The sequence below is a fragment of the Halichoeres trimaculatus genome, unplaced genomic scaffold (genome assembly GCF_033239565.1).
Source record: "Halichoeres trimaculatus isolate MK-OKI-2021-1 unplaced genomic scaffold, fHalTri1.1 fHalTri1_scaffold_23, whole genome shotgun sequence".
In the NCBI taxonomy this organism is placed as follows: domain Eukaryota; kingdom Metazoa; phylum Chordata; class Actinopteri; order Labriformes; family Labridae; genus Halichoeres; species Halichoeres trimaculatus.
The window spans coordinates 5070419-5094440 of record NW_027437201.1 but is presented as its reverse complement, the minus strand read 5'-3'; the positions used below and the strand labels follow the sequence as shown (position 1 = coordinate 5094440).

The window sequence follows — 24022 nt, the reverse complement described above, 5'->3', positions numbered from 1 at the left end:
GTTCTCCCAGAGTACTTGAAGGCAACTGTTACGTTTGCCGTAACACGGTACGCGGACGAATCAGAAGCATTAGAACAGACGGAAGTGCTTGTGTTAAAAGGATTCTAGCCGGATAATTTATCCATGGGCCCGAGTGTTACTTCTTTTTTCACTTATAGTTGATATAAATTGCCTACTGAAAGGTAATGTATGAACTTAATTCATAATGTGTTGAATATTTAGTCTTTTTAATGATAAATAGCCAATGTAAGCGTCGGCTAGCATTAGCTAAACAACAATAGCATTGTTGTATGTAGCTGTGGGATAAACCATCCAGATGTTTCAGTATTTTAAAGGTAGTAAGTTATTGTGAGAGGTGTGAAAGCAGCAACACGTTTTCTTTATGTACTTTGGATTTTTTCAGGTCTAATACAGGGAGAAAATGGAAGAGATAAAGACCGAGCCGGTGGATTTTGTGAGGGAATTTCAAGAGTATCTGACCCAGCAGACCCAGCATGTCAACATGATTTCAGGCTCGATTTGTGGAGAGAAGGAGGCTGTTGAACCGCAGTTTCAAGCAGGTGAGGAAGCACGTACACATACATCGTAAACCTGTAGATTTTTTCATATCAGTTATTGGAACAACTGGAGTTGTGTGTTTGATTTTAGTTGCCCCTCGGAGTGAGCAGAATGATCTGGACCCTGTACCTGTGGAGGTGAATCTGCCCCTGGAGGAGGGATCAGATGCTCAGGTGGACGGCCTGGAGAGGACCTTTGATGGGAAATACAAGTGCAGCTACTGCAGCTATTCCAACAAGGGGATGGCGCGTCTGATAGAGCACATCCGCATTCACACAGGTCAGTGTTTCCACAGCATCTTTTCATTAGACATGATATCAACTAGCCAATGAAGTTGGCCTATCATTCATCATATGAATAAACACAACCACTGTAAACACACAATAATGTTAGGGTACGTTGATACAGAATACACCGAGAGTTCAGTTTTTAATTTAACCTTTTCTCTTCACCCAGGTGAGAAGCCTCACCGCTGCCAGCTCTGCCCCTTTGCCTCAGCCTACGAGCGACATCTAGAAGCCCACATGCGCTCACACACAGGAGAGAAACCATACAAGTGTGACCTCTGCGCCTTCCGCTGCAGCGACCGCAGCAACCTGTCTCACCATCGCCGCCGTCGCCACAAGCTCCTCCCCTCAAGAGTCGCCCGCTCTCCTTTCGCCAACAAACGAGTGTTGAGTTCTCTACAGAAGAGGACGGGATCGCTTGGCTTCAGCCGGCGGCTGCTCATCAACTTAAACACTCCGTCCATGGTGATGCAAAAGTCGGATTACGTGAGTGAGTTTTCCCACAAGATGCATCATCAGCCAAACACCAGTGAGTACAGGAACCACAGCAGGTTGGATGAGAATGACAGTCGAAACAGAGGCTCTTCTAATGGTCTGACTCTTACTAACCCTCTGGACCAACTGTCCACACTCGCAGGCCAGCTAGCAGACCTCCACCCTGAATCTCAGACCCCTGCATCCCCTGACAGAGAGTATTTAAGAGATGAGAAACCCATCCTCATACACCAAGTTTCTGATGAGCATGTTTTAGTATGTTCAAACGGCGTGCAGACTTCACCTCCTAATAAAGAATCTCCTAATTCTGGCCACGGGGGCTGCAGTCCTGTCCCTGGCCTTGGCTATGAAAGCAGCATGAACACTCTGACTGCAAGTGTGATCAACAGTCAGCCGGGGACGCCTACACCTGCTGCACAAACCACATCAGATCAGCTGCTTTTGCAGAAATGTCAACATTGTGATATCCATTTTGTAGATAATATCCTCTACACTATTCACATGGGCTGCCATGGTTATGAGCAGCCGTTCCAGTGCAACATCTGTGGTCACATGTGCACAGACAGATATGACTTTGCATGTCACTTCGCCCGTGGACAACATAAAAAGTGACGCAGTGCAGCATAGATGCTTATGAAGTCTTGAGCCCTTCTTGTCAGACCAAGGTGTGAAAGTTATCACTCCTGTTTTGCTAAGACAGATATAAAGCATCATGATTTTGGACTCAGCTATTTTCTTGTAGCAGCAGGTCACCAAGAGTACACTTTTCTCTGTTTGCTCCTTATTGGCTTTTACCGAGGAAGCAACTAACCCTCTCTGGTGGCCACACATGCAAACTTAACAAAAAAATCCTACAAATCAAATTCAAACGGCCAGTAAATCTCTGTATTATGTGCAGATTTTTACGAGCAAATAAAAGAGAAATTATGTCTACTGAGCAGCAAATATTACAAGCTTTTTGTTATACAGCCTGCTGCCTTGATGTTTATTTATACCTCACTTTGTGGATGTTTAATTTTTGTTTTAGAATATTTTTTCACTATTTTAAACACATGAATGCTTTTTTATTAATATTTATACCTTGTGTGGGATACTAGGCATACCACTAAGAAATCCTCGTTGTCATCACCACTTTGCGTAGACACCAGAAGACTTTGTTTCTTTCATCTAAAATGAAGTTTTTTTTTCTAAGTGTAATTTTTGGTCTAAGAATGGAGCGTTGAATTTATTTTATTGATGTGATTTTCTTGTTGTGGGTTAAAAGGGAAAATGTGAAACTGGTTAATATTCTATATCACATTTGTGAAAATCATACAGACAGTTAATGAGAAAAGTTTGTTCAACACTTGAATGGATATTGAAGAAAGTTTGAAAAAATAAACTTTATTTGATAAAAGGAAATAATTCACTTAGTGCTACAATTATCCAAAATCAGCCAAGATACATTTCTTCTTAAAGAGGCGGTATCATGCTTTCCCATGGATTCAAAGCAAGGATGTTGGATGATTAGACTAAATGTGCTACATATTCACGTGTTGTAGAGATCGTTGAATCTATCTGTGATCTGACTCCATTGTAGAAATATCACAAGCTCTTTTCAAGGTCCGTCTACCCATAGCTCTGCTCCTGAAGGCCTCCAGAGGGCTGGCCAATCAGAGGGAAGGGGGTTCATGAAGCAGGGAGCCTTAAAGAGACATCAGCTAAAACAAAGGGGCTTTCTTAAACAAAAGTTTGAGAAAAATAATGTCAATTTTTTACCCGTACATCATCTAAAGCTACTACAGGGACACAAGAGGGACGATATAAAGCCTTGAAAAAACAAAATACTCCCTCTTTAACCCAAAATACCTTACACTCCTCAGGAATGTTTGATGCGTTTTAATTTTTGAAAACTTAAGACTCAAGTCACTTCATTTGTTATAATTTTGGAAAGAATTTCATTTTTCTCCTGCTCAAAAACATCCACAGCTCTTTTCACCACACTTTCCACATCCACCTCCTCCTCTCGAATAAAAGTTTCTTCCTGAAGCATCTGTTTCCGCAAGTTGTGAAGAAATGTAGCTTTGGCTTCATTCAGCTGAGCGGCCAAAGACTTCATGTGCTCAGGCGGGACTCGACTTCCTAAAGTGAAAGGTGAAAATGATTAGAAATGACGGGATGCAAATAATAGCCTGAGTAGAAATGTTTATTTTGTGTTACGGCTGACCTTTAGCAGTCTTCATGGCGTCAGAGATGAGGCGTCGGCATGCCTGGTCAGCCTGGTGGATTACACTGGTGGCACATTTCAGGCGATCAGCCTCCTGCAACAGTTGGGAAATCAACATGCAAGTGTAACGTACATTTTTTTTTCCCCTTATCTTTTGTATCTTGTGTAACATACATTTGAACCAGTTTTTGAAATAGTTTAATGAGAGCTTTGTTGACGTACAATTTGTTCAGTGTTGTCCTCCACAGGGCTCAGAGGGTTCCTCATTGCAGAGGAGATAAGTTCCATCACCTTCTGTCTGGGGAAAAGCCACAGATGAAGAGGAACAGGCAACCAGTGAGCACCTGATGTCATCTAAAGCTTTGTTTTTAATGGTATGTGATGTTTCTTACATGTTACAGTCAGACAAACTGTCTGTCGTGTTGAGTGAAATGCTGTTTCTCTCCCATGAGTTCTTCTGTGGATTAGGAGGCTCTAAGCGCTTCATCATGTCCTCTATCACATCAGTGGGAACAGACACAGGTCTGCTGTGGTTCCTGCTAATACACAACTCCAGATCACACTGCAGGTACACCTGACAGAAACCCAGCGAGTCTGATAAGACAAATAAATTACATTACACAAATGTGTTGCATGAATTTTGTCTTTGTGGTGTATTCGTGGTCCCTTATGAACATTTAAGTGTACTTACACTTTCTTGCAACTTGTTGAACTTCATATCTCATGCTGGGATAGTAGAAGTTGTCATCCAGCAGAAAAAGAAGTGGTGCACCATCCAAAGCTCCAGGCTGCAGCAGAGGTTTTATACATTGCTCCCAAGCTGCTCTGTTGATGTAATGGCTGCTCAGCTCTGGTAGCTCAGCCAGAAGTTGGGGTCTCTGCAAGAACTGTTCAACACACTGCAGCACTGCTTGTCTGTGTGTTTTCCATTCAGTGTGCTAGAAATCAGGAAAAAAATCAAATCAACAGCCTGTTCTGTGACAACCTGTCCTTACTCCAATGATCTTCTTTTAAAATACTGTAAAATGAAGAATTAATAACCTATTACACCTGAGAACCACTGTCATGAAGTTTTTAAATCCGTAGAAATTTAAAGTTAGAAGTCTGGATGGCATATTTGGAGGTACATCTCCCAATTTAATCCTGTCTGTTTACCATATCTTGCATGCTGTCACCGTTCTCTATCATACTCTTCTGAAAGGCCTGCTCCGGGATCAGGTCGTCATACGGTACCACACTTGCTCTCCAGCCGAGCCGTGCAGCGGCGCTGAGCAGCCCGCGGGCCAGCGTGGACTTCCCGGCTGCAGGGAGCCCGCAGAGGACGCACAGGCAAGCTGGGACCCGGTCCATACCTCCAGACTCCTCTGCTGCCATAACAAACTAGGAAACCGCTTTTGAAACGAGCTTTGACATGATGTGGTAACTGTTTGGAGCTGTTGACCGCTTACTTCCGCATTACGTTGCGTCAAAAGGGATAAGGCACGTGCGACTTCCGGCGATAATAACTTCAAAATAAAACGCATTTAAATTAAAAACTGGTATTTACCGCGTTCTTGCTTGTTAGGCTTTATGGAGCTTCTACCATGTCCGCAGATTCCCTAAGCATTTTTGTCCTTGATAATATTTAGAAAGTTTAATTCACACTCTACTGTGAGGAGACCAGTATGTTCAAGGATCCAAGGAAAGGTCCCTACCAGGATATTCCTCCAAATCTATCTTGCTGTGAGGAGGATGCACTAACTGCCTGCAGGGTAGACATGTTAATGTTTTTATGTGTTTTTTTTCCCTTTTAAACTTCTGAGTAAATAAACGTTGTAAAACTTGTCCTAAACTTACTCCCCAAAGATGTGGGATTAAAACCAACTGCACTGCTGTTTTAATTTCACAATAAACATGACTTTAACAGAGTCAGCTACACTGGTCTTTTATCCTTTTCTCTTAAACTACCGATTTAAGTTGGTCAAAATGAGATAATGCAAAAAGGACAAGTGTTCTTCAGTTTAAAGACACGCACAACAAAGTGCAGTCAGTCTATTTTCACCAGAATTCAGTCCATGTGGTTGTAACTGTTTCAGAAAGTTTGAAAATAAACAGGAAACTGTCAGTGCAAACTTTTCCTAATTTGCATTTTTTAAATAGGATGGAATGTCCCTTTATCTCCTTAAGTTCCCTTCATCTGTGATGTCCTTCTAGAACCGGAGCACTTGTGAGGCTTAGTGCTGTACTTGACAGGTAAGCTGCATCAAAAAGGTACGGTTTTCAGTTTCTGTTTTCAGCTCACACAAGTAGCAAGCATGTTGGAGTTTTTCAAGAAGATACGCCCAGGCATTCAGAGAGTCATAAGAGGATTTTGGCAGTCTGGTCTGCATTATATGCAGCCAAGAGATGATGATATAATTCCTATAGGAATTGATTTTCTACCCATAGGCTTAGTTGGCTTTAGTGAGCATTCAAGAGCTTTAGAAAGTGGATTTTTTGCATGTAGTTGCTCTGGGATTCAGGTCCCGCCACATTGGAAGAGGAACAAGTCCCGTACATCCTTCCGAAGATATTCAACACTACGCAAACCTTTAAAACTTGTGGCTTCTGCTTATCTTGTTATTGCCAGACGTTTCCAGTGGATTTTCAGAAAATGGATGGCTTGCTTCAAAAAGGCTAGATCCATCATTTCAAATCGTTTCTTAAGAGTCATAGCAAGACTCAGGGGTCAGATAATTAGAGAGGATGCTCACACTGCGAGAGTCATAGATAACAAAGAGAAAGTCAAGGCTAAGGCAGGATGTAATAATTACACTGACAATGAGGATGATGCAGATGATGATACAGACATGAGATTTACTGACAGGGCAGAACTTGCAGAATATTTATATACAATATGTGCCATTGCCACTAAGGATGATGTTACAGATGTGCGACGTGGGGCAGCACCTGTAAATATTTTTACAAGAGAGGATGCTCAGGTTGCTGCAGATGAATTTGAGAACATGCTAGCCAATCTTGGAGCAGCACTTCTGATTGATTTTGCAAGAGATGAGGCCCAGGATGTTGCAGATGATGTTTTTGACATGCCAGCCAGTCCTGGGGCAGCACCTCTGAACAATTTTGTCAGAGATGAGGCCCAGGATGCTGCAGATGATGTTTTAGACATGCCAGCCAATCCTGGGGCAGCACCTCTGAACAATTTTGTCAGAGATGAGGCCCAGGATGTTGCAGATGATGTTTTAGACATGCCAGCCAATCCTGAGGCAGCAACTCTGAACAATTTTGTCAGAGATGAGGCCCAGGATGTTGCAGATGATGTTTCAGACATGCCAGCCAATCCTGAGGCAGCAACTCTGAACAATTTTGTCAGAGATGAGGCCCAGGATGTTGCAGATGATGTTTCAGACGTGTCAGCCAATCCTGGGGATGCACCTCTGTACAATTTTGTCAGAGATGAGGCCCAGGATGTTGCAGATGATGTTTTAGATGTGCCAGCCAATCCTGGAGCAGCACTTCTGAACAATTTTGTCACAGATGAGGCCCAGGATGTTGCAGATGATGTTTCAGATGTGTCAGCCAATCCTGGGGATGCAACTCTGAGCAATTTTGTCAGAGATGAGGTCCAGGATGTTGCAGATGATGTTTCAGACGTGCCAGCCAGTCCTGGGGCAGCACCTCTGAACAATTTTGTCAGAGATGAGGCCCAGGATGTTGCAGATGATGTTTTAGATGTGCCAGCCAATCCTGGAGCAGCACTTCTGAACAATTTTGTCACAGATGAGGCCCAGGATGTTGCAGATGATGTTTCAGATGTGTCAGCCAATCCTGGGGATGCAACTCTGAGCAATTTTGTCAGAGATGAGGTCCAGGATGTTGCAGATGATGTTTTAGATGTGCCAGCCAATCCTGGAGCAGCACTTCTGAACAATTTTGTCACAGATGAGGCCCAGGATGTTGCAGATGATGTTTCAGATGTGTCAGCCAATCCTGGGGATGCAACTCTGAGCAATTTTGTCAGAGATGAGGTCCAGGATGTTGCAGATGATGTTTCAGACGTGCCAGCCAGTCCTGGGGCAGCACCTCTGAACAATTTTGTCAGAGATGAGGCCCAGGATGTTGCAGATGATGTTTCAGACGTGCCAGCCAGTCCTGGGGCAGCAACTCTGAACAATTTTGTCAGAGATGAGGCCCAGGATGTTGCAGATGATGTTTCAGACGTGCCAGCCAGTCCTGGGGCAGCACCTCTAAACAATTTTGTCAGAGATGAGGTCCAGGATGTTGCAGATGATGTTTTAGACTTGCCAGCCAGTCCTGGGGCAGCACCTCTAAATAATTTTGACATAGGAAGTGTTCATGATGTTGCAGATGATGTTTTAGATGTGCCAGCCAATCCTGGAGCAGCACCTCTGAACAATTTTGTCAGAGATGAGGCCCAGGATGTTGCAGATGATGTTTCAGACGTGCCAGCCAGTCCTGGGGCAGCACCTCTAAATAATTTTGACTTAGGAAGTGTTCAGGATGCTGCAGATAATGATGTAGATAATTCACCTACCAATGAGCCAGACATAGTGAATAATTTTGCCTTGGGAGTTGTTGACCCTGCTGCTAATGAGGATCTAAATGAGCTTGAGTCAGAGAGAACAGTAGGACAGATTCTAGACGAACTGACAGAGTTTTCAACCAGTGGATTTTTACTTGTAATTTTTTTAATCCTTTTTTTTCGCGCGCTGATTATTTTAACTGTTTAAAATGTGCTGCATCCAAAACAACATCTTCAGTTTGCTAACAGTATTCAATCAATGTTGTTAACCGTACAGAAAATTAGCAAAGAGCGATGGTACATGTTGCATCCTCAAATCTTATATTCCAATGACCCTTTCCGAAGATGACTTTGTTTTGCGCTATTTTTGTGCCTCAGAAAAGAATTCCACCTATGATTCAGAATGGCCCTTACTTTCCCACTCAGAACAGGACTCACAGGACAAGACAGGACAGTTTCTCAGCAGAAACTTTTTGCCCCAAGGCGAAATGGCAGCTTTGGAGCTGACTTACTACCTAATGGTTTTCTCCGGGTGCCCCGGTTTTCCCCTTCCTTGTAAAAAGAGAAAAAAAAACTTTGGAGTCGCCTTTCTACCTAATGGTTTCCTCCGGGTGATCCGGTTTCCCCCATTCTAGTAAAAAGAGCGACGTAAAAAAAGAAAATAAAAATCTGTGTACTTCATTGATGCATATGTATTATATTATAATATATCATTAAGTTGCAAATTAATGCCGTCATAGCAAATTACTTTACATTTATATCTATTTATATTTATATTAAAGTTGTTTGTTTTATTATACTAAGATTGTGTGAATTATGAAATTATATGACAGTGTAAGGGGGGGCTGAACTTGATAAGCTTTGCTTCCTTCAGCCCCTTCTCGAACTTTATCATTGTGTGCTATTTTTTGTTTCCTATTACAAATATTGTTTGTTTTTCTATGCTTATCAGAGACAAATAAAAATCAAATCACATCAAATCAAATTCTAAGTATTATTCCAATTTATTAAGTAAATAAGTTGAATAATAATAATAAGAAGAAGAAGAAGAAGAAGAACACATTTTAATTGTCTGCACCTTTCATGACAGTCAAGGCCACCATACATAGTGAAGTATAGAAACAAGAAGATCAGAGAGTCCTGGAGGGTGCTTAGGTGTATCAAGCTAGCTATTAACTATGTACATTTGTAAATTAGGGAAATAAATTATAAAAAGTAATTCAATAAAAAGCAAATTTATGGTGACAACTTACATTTAACTTTTTTGTGTTAGCTTTTGTTATGTTCTGTTTTGCAAACCAGGGTCACCGTATATATCTAACGGTTTCAAATTATTCCAACTAGTACGACACAACACTACTCTACAGGGACTGGCAGAGCTAAGCTGTTCTGTGTTTTTCTATAAATCATTAAGCCTTCTTTTTCATTCAGTTCTGAATGAGCTCAAACTCGAAGACAGGAAAACTTTAAGACCATTGACAGATACATTTTTTATTACAATCCAAAAGACCAAAAATATTTACAAACTTTAAAAATTAGACATTGTAACAAAGATTTGTTGATTTAACCTATTTAAATATTTAAATGTACACATTCGCCTGCTTTATCCAACACCATGTCACAGTCTACCTTAAAAAAATGCTGGTAACAAGTAAGAGTGAGTTTTGTGTAATCACAGTGTTTAAAAATAATCTCTTCATACAATGTTGAGCAGCATGCTGCATACTTTAACAATACAGCCAAAAACATAAAAGCAGGATCAGTTTGGCGGCTGCTTGGGAGGGATTGGTTTGGGTACTCCTGGGCCCTGCCGAGGAGGTGGTGCAGGGGCGGGAGCAGGGGCTGGGTCAAGGGATGGATCAGCATTCCAATAATCCAGTTCTCCATACCTAAAACTGACAGCAGAAATTCAGTTGAACCGGTTTCACAGGTCTGCTTATGAACATGAGTAATAGCTATAGAGGGAAAGACAGTAAATAAGGTCATACCCAGGAACTGGAAGGTTGGTAGATGGAGGATATCCGGGCTGCGACTGAAAGAAAAACAAATTTATGACATGCAGACTGAGTAGATAACAAAGCATTTCCTTTCTTCTTCTTTTCTCTCAGGAAACAGAAATATTTACCGCATTAGGAGCAGTCTGTGATGGAGGCTGGGTGGATGCAGGTCTCTGCACATCTTGGGTTGACGGTAAATTTGAATTTCCTTTCCAATTGCTACTTGACCTGTGAAAGCAAAATAAATCATTATTACATTGCAACCTTTGGCTTTTGAATATCTCTGAAAAACATTTTTTAATGAGAGGTTGGATTTACTTATTCCATCTCTTCAGACAGGGGTCCAAAGATTCCCTTTTGAAAAAGTAGAGCAGAACCAGAATGAGGAGGATCAGCAGAGGTACCACCAGCAGGAAGAAGATCAACAGGCCGTCTCTGAGGGAGTGATCTGTGGGAAGAAACAAGAAAAAGATACATGAGGTTAAAAAAAAAAACAGGACAAGGTTATAAACTGTGGTAGATACACCCAACAATGTAATTGCTGTTTTCAGTGAGTGTAACAGTGTGAAAAACTGTGCATGCACAGGAGACAGGGGAGAGTAAGGGATGAGTATTGATAAGATTTTATTGATACCAGTGCCCTTATTGATACTACTTATTGATCTGTCTTTATCAGTTTCTTTATCAATTCCTTCTGTGAATTTCTCTGTGCAAAAAATAGCTTTACAAGTTTTCTGTGTCAACCACATTTTATTGAGTTTATAAGTAAATAAATATGAAATTGGTCACTGTATCTGGATATCACTGGTCGTTAAAAAATACAAATAAGTAAGAATTACACGTCACATGATGTTGATGTACTGTTTTGTTATATGTTCTTGACTGAACATATAACATAGGCCATCTAGTGTCTCAAAGCGGTTATAGCAATGCTTTGATTTGTTTGTAACACTGAGCTAGCCAAAGTTATGCTGAAGTCAGCCATGAGCCTGCATGTACCTTTACTTCTATCTTGCCTGTTTGTATTTTGACATTTAGAGTTTTCAGTATTGTTTACAAAGAGTAACTGTGACATCTTTCTTTTTCTTCTCCTGTTGTAAAACCAAAGTTATACCAGTGTATGCTAACCGCTAGCATTCAAACGCAATTCCCCATGTATATTAGCATCAAGCTGGCGCTATTTTTTCTATAAATTGTTTTTGATACATTAGGATGTATACCATATTGAATGTAGTTGATATCAATCTTGTGTGATAAAGTAATGTACATTTCTTGAAACTGTTATCTAACTGCTAAGCTAAATTAGCTGCAGCAACCTAGTCAACGTAAGGTCTGGCTGCTTCGGCGTGATGTAAAGAAGCAATAAGGGAATCGTTAAGCATAAAGATTCATGATATTGATGGATTGAACCATTTCTTATGGAGACTGGCTGGGCTGGAGAGTGGTGGATGAGTGGTGGACGGGAAGTCGTCATCTAATTTCTTATGGACCTTTTTGCACTTTCTATACTCTTTCTTACTTTTGTTTTCTTAAATGCTGCGGTGACTCCTGAATTTCCCCTCAGGGATAAATAAAGTATTTTCTATTCTATTCTATTCTATTCTTATGGATTCCTTTAAGGAAATTGTTTGCGATAACCATTCCTGGTTGAGTCAGCACTTCCACTAGCACAACTGCCGTCGACAGGCTTTGAAACTGAATTAAAACCAATGGGTGAAGTTACTGAGATGACATCCAGATGTTGTAATGTCTGGTTTAAACCCACCTATCTGAGCAGGATTGCTGTCTATGCTGCCTCCTCTCCCTGGCTTGTCGCAGCGCGGTGGGGCCCACCCATCCCTACAGTGGCAGTGCCCTCTGACATTACAAACCTGAAGGAGACACAACAAAGTCAGACTGGTCATCATTCTGATGCTCATAGAGGGAGACAGTGAAGGAAATGTGATCTGACCCCTCGGCCGTTGCAGGTGGTCCGTGCGTCACAGTCGAAGCCGGGCAGCAGAGTGGAGGCGTTTACACACTGGAAGTCCAGGCAGGTCTGAGAAGGAAGACATCAACTATTACTCATCATTCTTTCTTCTTTCAGTGAAGGTACTTTCCTGGCACAAGCTTAATCACAATACTTCCTGGTTACATTCCTTCCTTCCTGTGCGACACTTCATTAAACATTATGTCTGCTTACCTTTCCTTCAGCACATGGGCTACCAGGGTTAACGTAGGCAGGATCGAGCACATCTGAGCCCAGGTTGAAGTCTGCATTTATGCACCTTTTCCCTTCTACAATTTCGATGCTGACTTGGGCACCAGGAGGAGGTTGGTTGACATCCACATTGGTGCACTGCAACTTTCCACACATGGCGTTTCTGCAGTGCAGGATGCAGAGTAAATGAGTCATCAAGAAGTTAGAAACAGATAAAGAAAACTCTGCCTCTTGGTTGGGGATGGGTACCGAATTAGGTACTTTTATAGGTACCAACTGAATTCTGTCAAAAGTACCGGGTACTGATGCACATAAAAGCAAAAGGTACCATGTTTAGGTACCTAAATGCATCCATGTGACTGTGAGGGACTGGAAGACTAGGTGATTTCCCATGGTGGACATGGGAAATCATATAACAAGGTTATATACTGAAGAAAAAATATGTTCAGTTGAAAAGAATTTACATTTTATTATTGAACAACTTGTTATTTTTTACCACATAAACATACTAAGTTACTGAAAATTGGTACCGCTGAGTACCGATACCGATTGCCAGGTACTGGGAATCGGTATGGTATCGTTTCAAATGTGAAAGGTACCCATCCCTTCTCTTGGCCTCACCCTAATTACCCGTTGGTCTATTGTGAAATAATGATAAAACAGCACTTACGCCACAGAACATTTGATGAACTCCTGTCTGTTGTTGACTCCACAGTTTCCAAACAAGTTCCCCTTAGTGTTTGCATGCTTGAAGCAAATATCTGCCGCCTTTGTTGCTGGATCTGCCCAAGAGAGACCCCATATCCATGTGTTACAAACAAGACAGGGCAGTGTCCTTATTGACGAGGTAAGGATTAGGGTTGTGGTTGTTCGGTGTACCTGGTGCAAAGAGATGTTTGCATTGGTAGTCGTAAGTCTGGCACCGCCCTTCATAGCAGTACGCAGCGTTGTCAAGACAAGGCAAGCCATCCATTTTATAGTAGTCATCGGGGCAGAAAGCAGACGAGCCGTCACAGTATTCAGGGAGGTCACAGGTGTTGGCCGACTCTCTGCATTCAGCTCCAGATACTCTGATCTAAAGCAGGAACCACATGCAGTCATAGAAAGTGAGTTGTTTTGTCTGGAAACATAAGAAACATAACTCCATAACTGATGCTGACCTGACAGTTTTCGCAGCAGAGCCCCTGAGCACACTCTGACCCACGAGTGAACTTGCAGGTGGCAGCATCACAGCAGTCGTTTTGACATTCCTGTGAGGAACAGAGACCAAAGATTAGTCATCTTCCTCTGAAAGCAGCTCACAGATTCTCTTTGAGGTTCAGTTGCAGTGAGTTTGCTGGGCAATCAAGCACAGTAGTAATATGGTCAGCTTTTGATACTTTTGGCGTTGTCGGTAGGTGCCAAGTCCGGCTGGAAAACTAAATCAACATTTCACTTAAGCTTTAGAGCATGGATTGCCCTAAAATTTCTTTGTAAGGGGCTGTGTTGATGCTGGACTTCAGAAAACACAGTTGAACAAACACCGGCAGAAGACATCACCCCAAACCATCACTGACTGTAGGACTCGGTGCCTCTCCCAAAAGTAATGCAAAAACTACTTTAATCTGAAAAGAGGACCCTACCTCTGGCGTGCCACAGTCGCACTGCTCTCCTTTGTCCAGCCGTCCGTTGCCACACTCAATAGAACCAATCACATCTGATGGCGCAGGTTGGTTTTTCAGACACACGCCTCCTCCTCGAATGATGAGCTTCTCAAAGTCTTGTGCGCTGCAGGTGCTGAACATGGGGGCACCACTACAAGGAAGCAGGATGCAGTGGAAAATTACTGAAATGCCTGTAAGGGACAGTGTTACTCTGTTATACTGTAAATGAAAATCAATGGCAGAGGGAAGTTTAGGATTGTTATTTTAATGTTAATAATTGCTTTTTGTACAACGTGTGTCGACTTAAGCCCACAAAGATAAAGACCAAAGCTTTTGTGTCATTTCTGAGCTTGGTACAAAACCATGTCTGCCATAACGTCAACACTTAACAGCATTTACATTTTAACTTTTGCGTTTTAATTCCCTTTTTGGAGAAATGTAATGTGAAACATTTATTACCCAGCAGCACCCATGATGCAAGACTTTCCATCACATTTGCAGCGACCGTTGTCGTGGTTCATGCCCAGGTTATGGCCCATCTCATGGGCCACCACAGTTGAGAATGAGGCCACATTGTCATTGGAGAACTAGAAAAAACACACACCCAGCACATTCAATGATAAACAGCCAGAACAAATATAATCTCCCCACAAACAAGTTTGTTTTCAGTGTTAAGAGCAGGATGCTTAAGACAGAGATCTCACATGAAAGGATCTTTGGCTTACACCTCATGTAAAAACATGACATGGCCACTTTGTTGAAAAAGAATTCAAGGAATCTTTCGACAAAGTAGCCTCGTCATGGTTCTTCCTAATTCTGTGTTCAGGTGTAACCTGTTTGACGTGTGTTATCCAGAGCATGTGAGAACAAGCTGCACCTATGGAGCCTCCCATAAATAATGTAGAGGGTTTCAGTTTCTGCACACAGGCTCATACTGCCACAGCACCTCAGAGTCAGATGGGGTGAAAGGTCACACGGAAATCTGAACTCACCACGTTGATTCCTCCGGAGGTTGATTCAGAGCAGACTGTCCCCACATAGGCCATTCCCAATATGCCTCCACTGTAGGTGTTGGGTCGACCACTGAGACACAAGTTAACCAAATTATGTCACTCATTTGACTCCATACAGACAAAAAACTTCTGACTGTGCTGATTGTATTAAAACCTGTTATTTATCAAAATGAGAACATGTTACTCACACAACAAGCTGACCAACATCATGCCTGATCCTTGGTAACAGAGACTTCTTCCTCCACTTTACAAAACGGCCCAGCACCCCACTTGCTGAACCCTCCACATCGAAAGGATTTTCATCCTTGAAGATCTCCAGGCCCACTAGAATCACCCGGATATTCAGCTTCTTATAGTACTGGAACAGAGCAGATCAGAGAAGAGGAACGTTTTAAAGCACAGAAATCGTGAAAATTTAAAGGTATTTTTTAGTAAAAACACTGAATATCTCACCCCATCCAGAAGATTTGCAATTTCAACCATTTCTTGTCGTACTGCAGTTGCATTCCCTTTTTTATAATTATACTGTAAAGGAATTTAACACAAAGTGAATTTCATAGCAGCTTTAAAAGATGGGTCGATACAGATGACACTGCATTTCAACTTTTAAAGGTCCTGTGAGGAGCTTTGAGCTTGCTTTGAGATATACAAATAAAATGCAAAGCCTCTCAATGGACCACAAAAACACACATTAGCATCAGCATAAAGACTCAAAACTTATCAGCGACTGTCATTTGACAACAAGAGTCCTCTTGGAATAGACACTAATTCTTCAGTGATTTTTCAGAGTAATATCTTCATGACGTCCTCTGAGATACGTATGGTGATATTTATTTAGTGGACACACACAGATGCTTCACTTTGCCATATTTCAGAAGTATGAATCCACAATGGAAAGGCTACTTTGCACATCTTTTTCCCAAGACAGGTGTGTTTGAGGGCAAGGTATTCCGCAAACAGTTCAAAGGTTGACGACCGCACACCATCCAATTTGCAAAGAAAATAAGAATTTACGTATCGATGCTTGACCTACATCAGGCAAACAGTGGATTAAGACTGTTTACATTTTAATGGTTTGAATCCAAAAATGTTGTGATTCATTGAAAACTCAGAGGGTCTTGTATTTCACTTTCCAGGAGGACTTGAATCATGAAATCATGATTCAGATTTGTAGATTGCAAAAAAAAAACTAACTATGCCAGGTCTCTGCTGAAGAGGAAGAAGAAAGAAAAGATAAGATCTTTAAGCTGTTTATCAGACAGAGGTGAGCTTATCAATTTCTGATCTTTCTACGGAGAGAAGAAATATAAACAGTGATTTGCTCTTGCAACGCAGCTTTTTGCAGATTTCTAGCTCAATGTTTGATCTAGTATAGTTTGCCAGCTGTTCTGCAGATATCCCTGTATGGAGATATATATTTGTTCATCAGGTAATGGACAGTAGGAGTCGAAAGTTATTAAGCCTGCTTTTGCTCTCCATACTGTCATTTTTTTTCTACATACACGATTGTCAAAACTAAGAACGGAAACCAGACCATCTAAGAATTCTAGAGGGTCACATTTCATGTTTTTATGTGAAATTTGTCAATAGAAATTATGCAAACATGTAAAAGACAGGAGCAGTGAAGAGATGAGAGATAATACTTGGCTTGCAGGGAGTGCCAGAAATGACACAAACTGAAAATTTATCACAGGAGCTTTAAAGGAAACAAGCCAGTTTCCAAATCAACACTCACCCTGAGATGGTCCACAACAAGCACCAGCTCCACGTAACTGGTCTGAGGCAAATTGCGCTTCTTCTGTTGAAATAAAACAAAAAAGTATGAGCACTCATTTGAAGCAAACATACATATGCAAACTATAATTATAAGTCTGGTTGAGAGGATTGAGCATCCTCACCCTCAGGAGACGGGTGAGTGATTGTCCAGGCTCAAAAAACTCATGGCTTGGCTCTGGAGCTTCCTCGCTGACGACCCCACAGATTAAGGGTTCAGTCTGGTTGTCCCTCAGGAGGTACAGAAGGTGTTCGCTTGTGTCAGACTGCTGCACAGGTTCAAGTCCATATGTTTCATTTTCAATAACAATCACACCTCTGTGAGAAAGTGAAAGAGAATGAAATCAGATAGACAGATAGAGGAATGCTTTGAGCCTCTGCCCAAGCTGGGGTGTGGCACTGATTATACAAACAGAGGAACACAAGGACATAGATATATTTAGAAATGTGTGTGACTGATTAGTATCTGTCACTCAATAAAAAACAAAACACTTCCCACAACAAGTAGGAGAAGAAAAGTCTGAGGTCATATTTTTCATCCTATCAAATGAGTCAGAGCCAGGTTTGAGCTCCATGTATAGATACAGAAAGGGCAGGGGAGATGTACAAACCTGAGGCCGGAGCATGTGCTGAGTGCTACCAGTGAATCCTCATACCCCTCCACCTGTCCATGGTAATAGCAGTGCACCTGAGGAAAAGAAGAGTTCAGCATGTTAGAAATGGGTGTTCAAACCAGCATCCTGCACCAGAATGACCTAATGTTTACTTACATGGAGCTCAGGATAAGATGAGTTGTAGTTACCAGCAGCGTCCTTTGAAAACTGCACAAAGTTTGGGTGTATAAAGTCTCTGGAAAATGGAGAAAAAAAAACACTTTGAACAGGCACATTAACAAGGAAGTTCACTATCACACTGATGTTATTCTAATAATATGCTTACCTGTTCTTCTGCAGGTGAATGAAGTGCTTTCTACTGTTGATATTGAGTGCATATGAAACTGTTTCCTCTCCATCATACTGAAGTGGATAAGATAAAAGATGATTTTCTTCTATGTGAGAATTAAAAATGAAGAAAAGCATCAGTTAATCAGGGTTATGACTTACCTCTTCTGACTGATTTGGCCTGATGCTCCTTGACCATCTGCGAATCAGCTGAGGTGTTACAATGGAGTACTGGGACGGTTTGGCTTCATGAATGTCTGGTCGAAAAACACGGACAGAAAAACTTTCAATGTATTTTGCTAATAGTCCCATTGTTTTTCTCACAAAGGAATGAAAAAAACATGGACTCAACTTAAGTAAAAAGAACAATCATCACGACTCTTTTCACAATTAACAAGTGTTTCCAGGTCATCTCACTCTGTTCCCTTAAAATTCCAAATGCCAGACCCGTGCTCTTTTTCTTCTCGGCTTTTCTCGCCTCCATCGATACACAGCTCAACCCGTATCCCACATCACCTGTGCCTCACCTTTGTTTTCAATCCCATGAACGTAAAACAGCCAGAATAAAATCAAAAACGTGTGCTTCTTCTCCATGATACTTGCTGAAAACTAAATTACGTCCCCATATGTGAGATCTGCTTGCGTTGGACAAAGCCACGGATCGTGCCTCTGCTTCCTCCGGTTCGGCAGGTGCGTCATGGTGGGCGTGGCTTTCAACAGGTGCGTAGGACAGGTTTTAGAAGTCAAATAAACTGTAATTGTTCGAATAGGCTATTTACATGTGTTAATTTCCGTAAGATGTGTGTTAGATGGTGGGCTACAGCTTATTTGAATGTTTAGAAAACCAGATTTCTTTCTTCACTGTTTGTCTCAGCTTTGAAGGGATGAAACTTAAATGTAATTTTCTCCCCAGGGAATTAGGCTACTAAAGCATTTCTGAGTCTGACTCTGATTCTAAACAGGGTGAGCCTGAACACAAATACATGTGTATTTTTTTTATTTATGTATTTATTTTTATTTATTATTTTGTTATTGTTTTTACGGTACAAACACACACACACACGCGCACACACACACACGTAGCATTAATGTACACATAAATATAACTGTAAAATGATAACAAAAAACAATAAAAGAATGAGAGGATTACAAAAAGTGAAAAAAACAGCCATTTTCTAGGTCTAAAGAATAAAATGCAAATGCATAATGTATATAACTTAGTTGATCTGACTTTATATTATTTGTTATCATTATTCTTTTATTTTTTTCGGTCTTAACTATTTGCTCAACCAATTTATTGTCATTATTTTTGTTATTATTATTATTATTATTATTATTATTATTATTATTATTATTATTATTATTATTATTATTATTATTATTATCATTATCATTATTATTATTTCATATTATTATTATTATTATTATTATTATTATTATTATTATTATTATCATTATTATTGTTGTTGTTGTTGTTGTTGTTGTTGCTGCTGCTGGTGCTGCTGCTGCCCCTGGTGGTATTTTTTACGTACAATTTACGGTAGTCTGTCTTATGACAGTTAACCTGCCATAAAACAATAACTCATATACGTCATGTACAGCTACAGCCTGTCTGTTTCTTCTTTGCACATTCATCTTCCATTTCTCTATTGCAAATTGCACATTTTTCTGATATCTATCCAGTACACTATTTTTTATAACTTAAATTGTGTATATAGTTATATTCTACTCCATAAAAAGTTCTTTATTTTGATATTGTAATTATTATTATATTTCTCTACTACTTAGCTCTATTTTTTCTACTTTTTGTAATAGTTAGTGTTTCTCTCGGGGTCTTTCTATTTACAACAATTTTACTGACAGAGTACAGTTTAAACCGGAGTCAAATTCCTTGTTTTCTTGAAAATACTTGGCGAATAAAGGCGATTATTTTGATTCTGAGTCTAATTCTGATGTCTAATGTCCCTGGATGACAGCTATGGAAATACCGCGATATTTCAATATTTGCTACGTCATGTTTACGCGGAAGTGTTTTTGTATTGAGAAGCGGTGCTTTTGAGTTTTGGCAACATTCAGCACCTTCAGAAAGTGTTTTTCTGCATTTCAAAATCAACTTAAGTACATTAAAAATGTTCGCGTGATGGTTTTTGATTATAGCTATAAAAACGCGTTTTTCCTGAATGTATTAACCGCTCTGGTGCGTTTTTAACAGGTATGTTGTCGTTTGTTTGACCCTAATGAGGCACAAAGCCAGTTAGCATGTCAGCTAACCAAGACAGAAGAGTTCTGGGCTTATCGTTTAAAAACGACTCGCTGTGACCTATGAAGGTACACACACGGGATAATAAAACGATGTAACATATTTTTCCCAGCTTTAGCAGCTAACACGCTAACACTATTTTGGTTATTGACACCCTATTAGTGATGTGGTAGTGTTAGTAGCATGGCTAGTTCTAAACTAATTAAAGAATCATTCCGTGTTTTGTTGACATAGATCCTGTGATGTATGGCCGGATACCGTATTCTAAGATTTAGTTACTTCTTGAAGAAAGGACTTCTCAAGAAACAAGCCTGGACAAAGCCGGATAACATATCGTTCGTGGTGTCGGCTCAAGCTGTATTGTAAGTACACATAACCTTGATTTCTCGACTGTAAGATAATAGTATTAATCTGCATATTTCAATGCACTTTTCTGGATCCAAACCACTGAGGTCTAGACGTGAGCTAGAAAGAAAAACAGGCATGCTATCAAAGGTCTGATGTGTGGGAGAGCAGCCATATCAATCCTTAGAGTAATAAGTAAAGATGTTTTTAAAATGAATGGACATGTTATGTGTTCTCTCCTGTTACAGAATGACAGTGCTGGTGGACACTGAACCTTTAGTAAAGAGACTCAGGCCAGAAACAAGCTCTCCAACAGCCTCTTCACGCTCCCTAAACGGTAATCTATTCAGTTTATCTACCAGAGTATTGTTGTTTGCTTCTTTTAATATCCCCACATACTCAAACACTGTGTTGTGTCCTGTTTTAACCATCATCAGGTGTTCCCAGCAAAGACTATGAAAAAGAACATCAAGTAAGAAGGAAAACTATCACACAGACTGAGATGGATATAAGGCCAAAGGCGGGATCAGGCGGTTTGCGAGGTGTGAAGACGAAAAGTCACCAGAGACTCGGCCCAAAACAGCACCAGAAGCTCAGAAACACTATGAAGATTGAAGATTGGTTGGTTAAACCGTCAAAAAAAGAAAATAAAACAGAAGTGTGCCAAACATCAGAGGATGCTGAAATGCCTGATGAAGAAGACTTACAGAGCACCTCAGCGCAGATTCAAGACTGCCAAAACAATGATAAGACCCCCCACTCTGACACAGATGAAGATACCCAACTTTTGACACCTCAAGACCGGGATGAAGAAAAACCTGATTCACCAGTTTCAAAAACAATCCATGATGACGAGAAGATGGAGACATGTACGACCAGCTCAGAGCGCTCTGTCAAACAACGCACCAGAATAACTGACTTCTTTTCAGGAAACTCATCGTCATCAGGTTTGCCTGTGAGGCAGGGCAGGCCTCATAAGTCTCCAGAGAAACAAGACAAAGAGGAAGAAGGGACATCTGCTCCTGTTAAGCCTGATGTGAAATGGCTGGGGACTCCTATCAGTGAGCTAAAGAGAATGCCTGGATGTGGCAAACCGCTCCCTCCACTGAGGGATGTTCCTGGACAGCACACTGTGATGATAAGGGTTTGAGAGATTCTTTATCATTTTTTTTATTTAAAGTTCTGTTTCTTTCCTTAATATTTCATTTAATAATAATGTATTTTACTATCAGTGTGCATTTCTGGTATTGCTTTTATCAATATCTATTTTCTGTTTCTTTTTCTTTTGCAGACAGACCTGCTTCAGAATGGTCAAGATCCTGTTCCATATCCTACCAGGTTTCAGGATGCCTGGGACGATGTTCATGTGAAGATGCCCTGCTCCAGTATGAATCTGTTCCCTGTGGTAGATGAGGTAATGGTTCAACTGTGCATAGACTGGCCAAGGGGAAAAAATTGCAGAGGTCACAGATTAAAAGCACATAAAAACAGAAAGATGAAAGACATTTGATACATGTACTATATTGCATTTAGCTTTAAAGATGAAGGAAAATGAATCAGAGTCAGAAATAGAGGGGATTTTAGAATATATAAAATTTGAGAGGTATTACTTTTTAAGAGTTTCCAAAAGTTATAGTGCTCATCTGCTCACACTGGAGTTTTACAGGGGAGCAATTACATGAACTTCCCATGTCTAGAGTTTTCATGCACTGATAAAACCTGGCAGGAGATGAATGACTGTGTAGAGCAGTGGTTCCCAACTTTTTTTTTTTCCTTTTTTTTTTATTGAATCATTGACAACTTCAAGAGTCGTAACACAAATACAAATACAATAACAAACGAGACAGGAAAGTTAATAAAATGAGAAGGAAAGAAATAGAAAAGAGGAGAAAAAAAATCTTGTGCCAGAATGGGTTTATGTAAACAAGTTAAATTCTTTGCAAATGTTGAACGTTTTTAAAGCCTTAGTGTATGTGGATTTAGAGATTGTCCTCATATATTGTTCAAGTTCCTTTTTCATTACAAAGAGTTCTGGTTTTCTGTTCAATAATTTACATTTGTGTATGTGGAAGTTGGCTAACAACAAGAGCATATTAATAAGGAAGAAAGCATTATTATCTTTATGGTTAAAATAATGAAAACCAAAAAAAACATTTTTATAATACAGGCGAAAATCACAGAAAACAAAATCAGTAATAAACTTGTGGAAGTCCTTCCAGAATCTATAAGTGAAGTCACAGGACCAAAATAAGTGAGCACATGTTTCAGGATGGTTTTGGCAGAAAGAACAGTTTACATCTATGCCGCTCTTAAATTTTGACAGGTATTGTTTTGCAGGGTAGAATCTATGTATCAATTTACATAAGACCTCTTTTACTTTGTTTGTTAAAAAAGAATTTTTGTGGTAACGTCCAGACTTTTCTCCATTCAATATCAGACATAAAGTTTGCCCAATAGAGTGTTGCTGGTGGGAAATGAGGTCATCCTGAAACAAGGCTCTTATCTTGGGGTTCAGAGTTTTGACAGATGAAAGCAAACTTTACCAAGAGGACACTGTGACACATCAGGAGGATGAAATGTTAAAGGAGGAGAGCTATAAGAGCACCTAAATAACTTACATAAACCAGTTCCCAACCTTTTTTGTCTTGTGTGCCCCCTGATCCTTTTAGTCATAGTATGAGCACCCCCCTCACTCATGCGTATTGATGAATCTTTCGAAGCAGAGCATAACACAACTGATTATCAAAGAAAAAAAATTACTTTATCTCAATGATTTGAACATTTGATTCTCTGTCGCCTTCTCGTTTTTTTTTTCCAACTCAAATTAAACATAAAAATAAACAATACATTGCCTCAAAATTACTAAGAAGTATGAATAATTAAACATGAATTCTAGATAATCAACCTGCCTTTGTTTTATAACTCTAGTGGCAGACAAATAAAGTTTTGTTGAATTAGTCCCATTGAAAAACGCATGAAAACTTTAAAAATCAGGAACAAAACACTGAACAACATAAAATTCAGACTCACTGTAGCAGTTTTACTGTTTTTTTATGAGTCATCTGAGCTTGTATTTCATATTTGCAATGGTTAAAAGCATTGGTTTTGATTCTAGTGCCACAGGTTATTGTCTCCCTGGGGAAACTAGTTGTAGTGCACACATACCGTATGATGCAACCTTGCGTGCATTATTTTTTTGTACTTAATCCAAGTTTCTAATTCATCAAACAACACCATTATGTCAGTTTCATACATACAAAACACAAACAAGACCTAACATGAATTTCACTTCTACAGGAAACTCAAGAACTTCAAAATAAAAGTCGATGGGAGCTGATCAAGGAGGCTTTAAGCAGGAAATTCACAAGTCCACAGAGCCTGAAGGTTAGTTAAAGTTACACTTTCTCTCTACTGATAAAGGTGGCAACTGTTACAGTTGTTGATACCAAATGACACCACAAGATGGTGCCACAGACTTAGATAGTGAGTAGCACACAGCCTCACATATGTATCTGGATATTTGTGTGCTATTTTCATACACACAGACATGTCTCTGGTGTAATAATAATGATTGAATGTGTTTATTACAGAATGCCATTTTGAGATACAGCGCCTCAAATGCCAAGAAATGGGACTTCACGGCCTTAAGTTTATACTGCAGCAAGGTAAACAACGTGCAGATCTGTATAACTAATATAACTGAACTCAAAGAAATAAGTTTAAAAAATCTCCTTTTCTGAACAGAAACAGAAATAAGATGAAGTTGTTAAGAGCTTGGCTGT

At 40.2% G+C, this 24022-nt stretch overlaps 4 protein-coding genes across 4 annotated transcripts in view; 2 read left to right on the top strand and 2 right to left on the bottom strand.

Moving 5' to 3' along the window:
- Nucleotides 1-56: 56 nt before the first annotated feature.
- LOC141785552 (zinc finger protein Pegasus-like) lies at nt 57-2662 on the top strand. The gene is made up of 4 exons (XM_074663906.1): nt 57-182; nt 404-560; nt 649-837; nt 1015-2662. Exons 2-4 carry the CDS (start codon nt 422-424, stop codon nt 1950-1952), a joined length of 1266 nt encoding a protein of 421 aa, XP_074520007.1. The 5' UTR covers nt 57-182; nt 404-421; the 3' UTR covers nt 1953-2662.
- Nucleotides 2663-2796: 134 nt separating this feature from the next.
- On the bottom strand, nt 2797-5013 carry pstk (phosphoseryl-tRNA kinase). Its single transcript, XM_074663908.1, has 6 exons — nt 4702-5013; nt 4238-4484; nt 3939-4140; nt 3769-3844; nt 3547-3640; nt 2797-3461 (listed from the first exon to the last, which is right to left on the bottom strand). The coding sequence occupies exons 1-6, from the start codon at nt 4918-4920 to the stop codon at nt 3241-3243; spliced, it is 1059 nt and encodes a 352-aa protein (XP_074520009.1). The 5' UTR covers nt 4921-5013; the 3' UTR covers nt 2797-3240.
- A 4526-nt stretch (nt 5014-9539) lies between these two features.
- adam9b (ADAM metallopeptidase domain 9b) lies at nt 9540-18334 on the bottom strand. The gene is made up of 22 exons (XM_074663298.1): nt 18163-18334; nt 17798-17892; nt 17634-17710; nt 17465-17543; nt 17306-17382; nt 16820-17012; nt 16657-16719; nt 15375-15446; nt 15110-15279; nt 14901-14991; nt 14368-14495; nt 13888-14059; nt 13426-13515; nt 13145-13340; nt 12936-13047; nt 12248-12428; nt 12017-12103; nt 11831-11936; nt 10384-10513; nt 10194-10293; nt 10057-10100; nt 9540-9963 (listed from the first exon to the last, which is right to left on the bottom strand). The coding sequence occupies exons 1-22, from the start codon at nt 18227-18229 to the stop codon at nt 9828-9830; spliced, it is 2466 nt and encodes an 821-aa protein (XP_074519399.1). The 5' UTR covers nt 18230-18334; the 3' UTR covers nt 9540-9827.
- Nucleotides 18335-19648: 1314 nt separating this feature from the next.
- Nucleotides 19649-24022, top strand: part of LOC141785564 (poly(ADP-ribose) glycohydrolase) — a 30181-nt gene continuing 25807 nt past the window's right edge. Inside the window, exons 1-7 of the mRNA XM_074663932.1 lie at nt 19649-19963; nt 20130-20257; nt 20489-20577; nt 20678-21384; nt 21532-21654; nt 23538-23624; nt 23831-23905. Coding sequence (XP_074520033.1) covers nt 20142-20257; nt 20489-20577; nt 20678-21384; nt 21532-21654; nt 23538-23624; nt 23831-23905 — 1197 coding nt within the window. The 5' untranslated portion in view covers nt 19649-19963; nt 20130-20141. The remainder of the gene's footprint in view (nt 19964-20129; nt 20258-20488; nt 20578-20677; nt 21385-21531; nt 21655-23537; nt 23625-23830; nt 23906-24022) is intronic.

Bases quoted from the DNA above. Each gene is read 5' to 3' on its own strand.
- LOC141785552 (XM_074663906.1), top strand. From the start codon at position 422: ATGGAAGAGATAAAGACCGAGCCGGTGGATTTTGTGAGGGAATTTCAA. The intron at 561-648 runs GTGAGGAAGCAC...GTTTGATTTTAG, and splicing joins TGAACCGCAGTTTCAAGCAG to TTGCCCCTCGGAGTGAGCAG. The intron at 838-1,014 runs GTCAGTGTTTCC...CTCTTCACCCAG, and splicing joins GCACATCCGCATTCACACAG to GTGAGAAGCCTCACCGCTGC.
- pstk (XM_074663908.1), bottom strand. From the start codon at position 4,920: ATGGCAGCAGAGGAGTCTGGAGGTATGGACCGGGTCCCAGCTTGCCTG. The intron at 4,141-4,237 runs GTAAGTACACTT...TTGTCTTATCAG, and splicing joins TCAACAAGTTGCAAGAAAGT to ACTCGCTGGGTTTCTGTCAG. The intron at 3,641-3,768 runs GTACGTCAACAA...CAACTGTTGCAG, and splicing joins AGGACAACACTGAACAAATT to GAGGCTGATCGCCTGAAATG.
- adam9b (XM_074663298.1), bottom strand. From the start codon at position 18,229: ATGGAGAAGAAGCACACGTTTTTGATTTTATTCTGGCTGTTTTACGTT. The intron at 17,383-17,464 runs GTAAGTAAACAT...TCTTTTCCTCAG, and splicing joins CATCTTATCCTGAGCTCCAT to GTGCACTGCTATTACCATGG. The intron at 12,104-12,247 runs GTAAGCAGACAT...CTTCCTTCTCAG, and splicing joins GCCCATGTGCTGAAGGAAAG to ACCTGCCTGGACTTCCAGTG.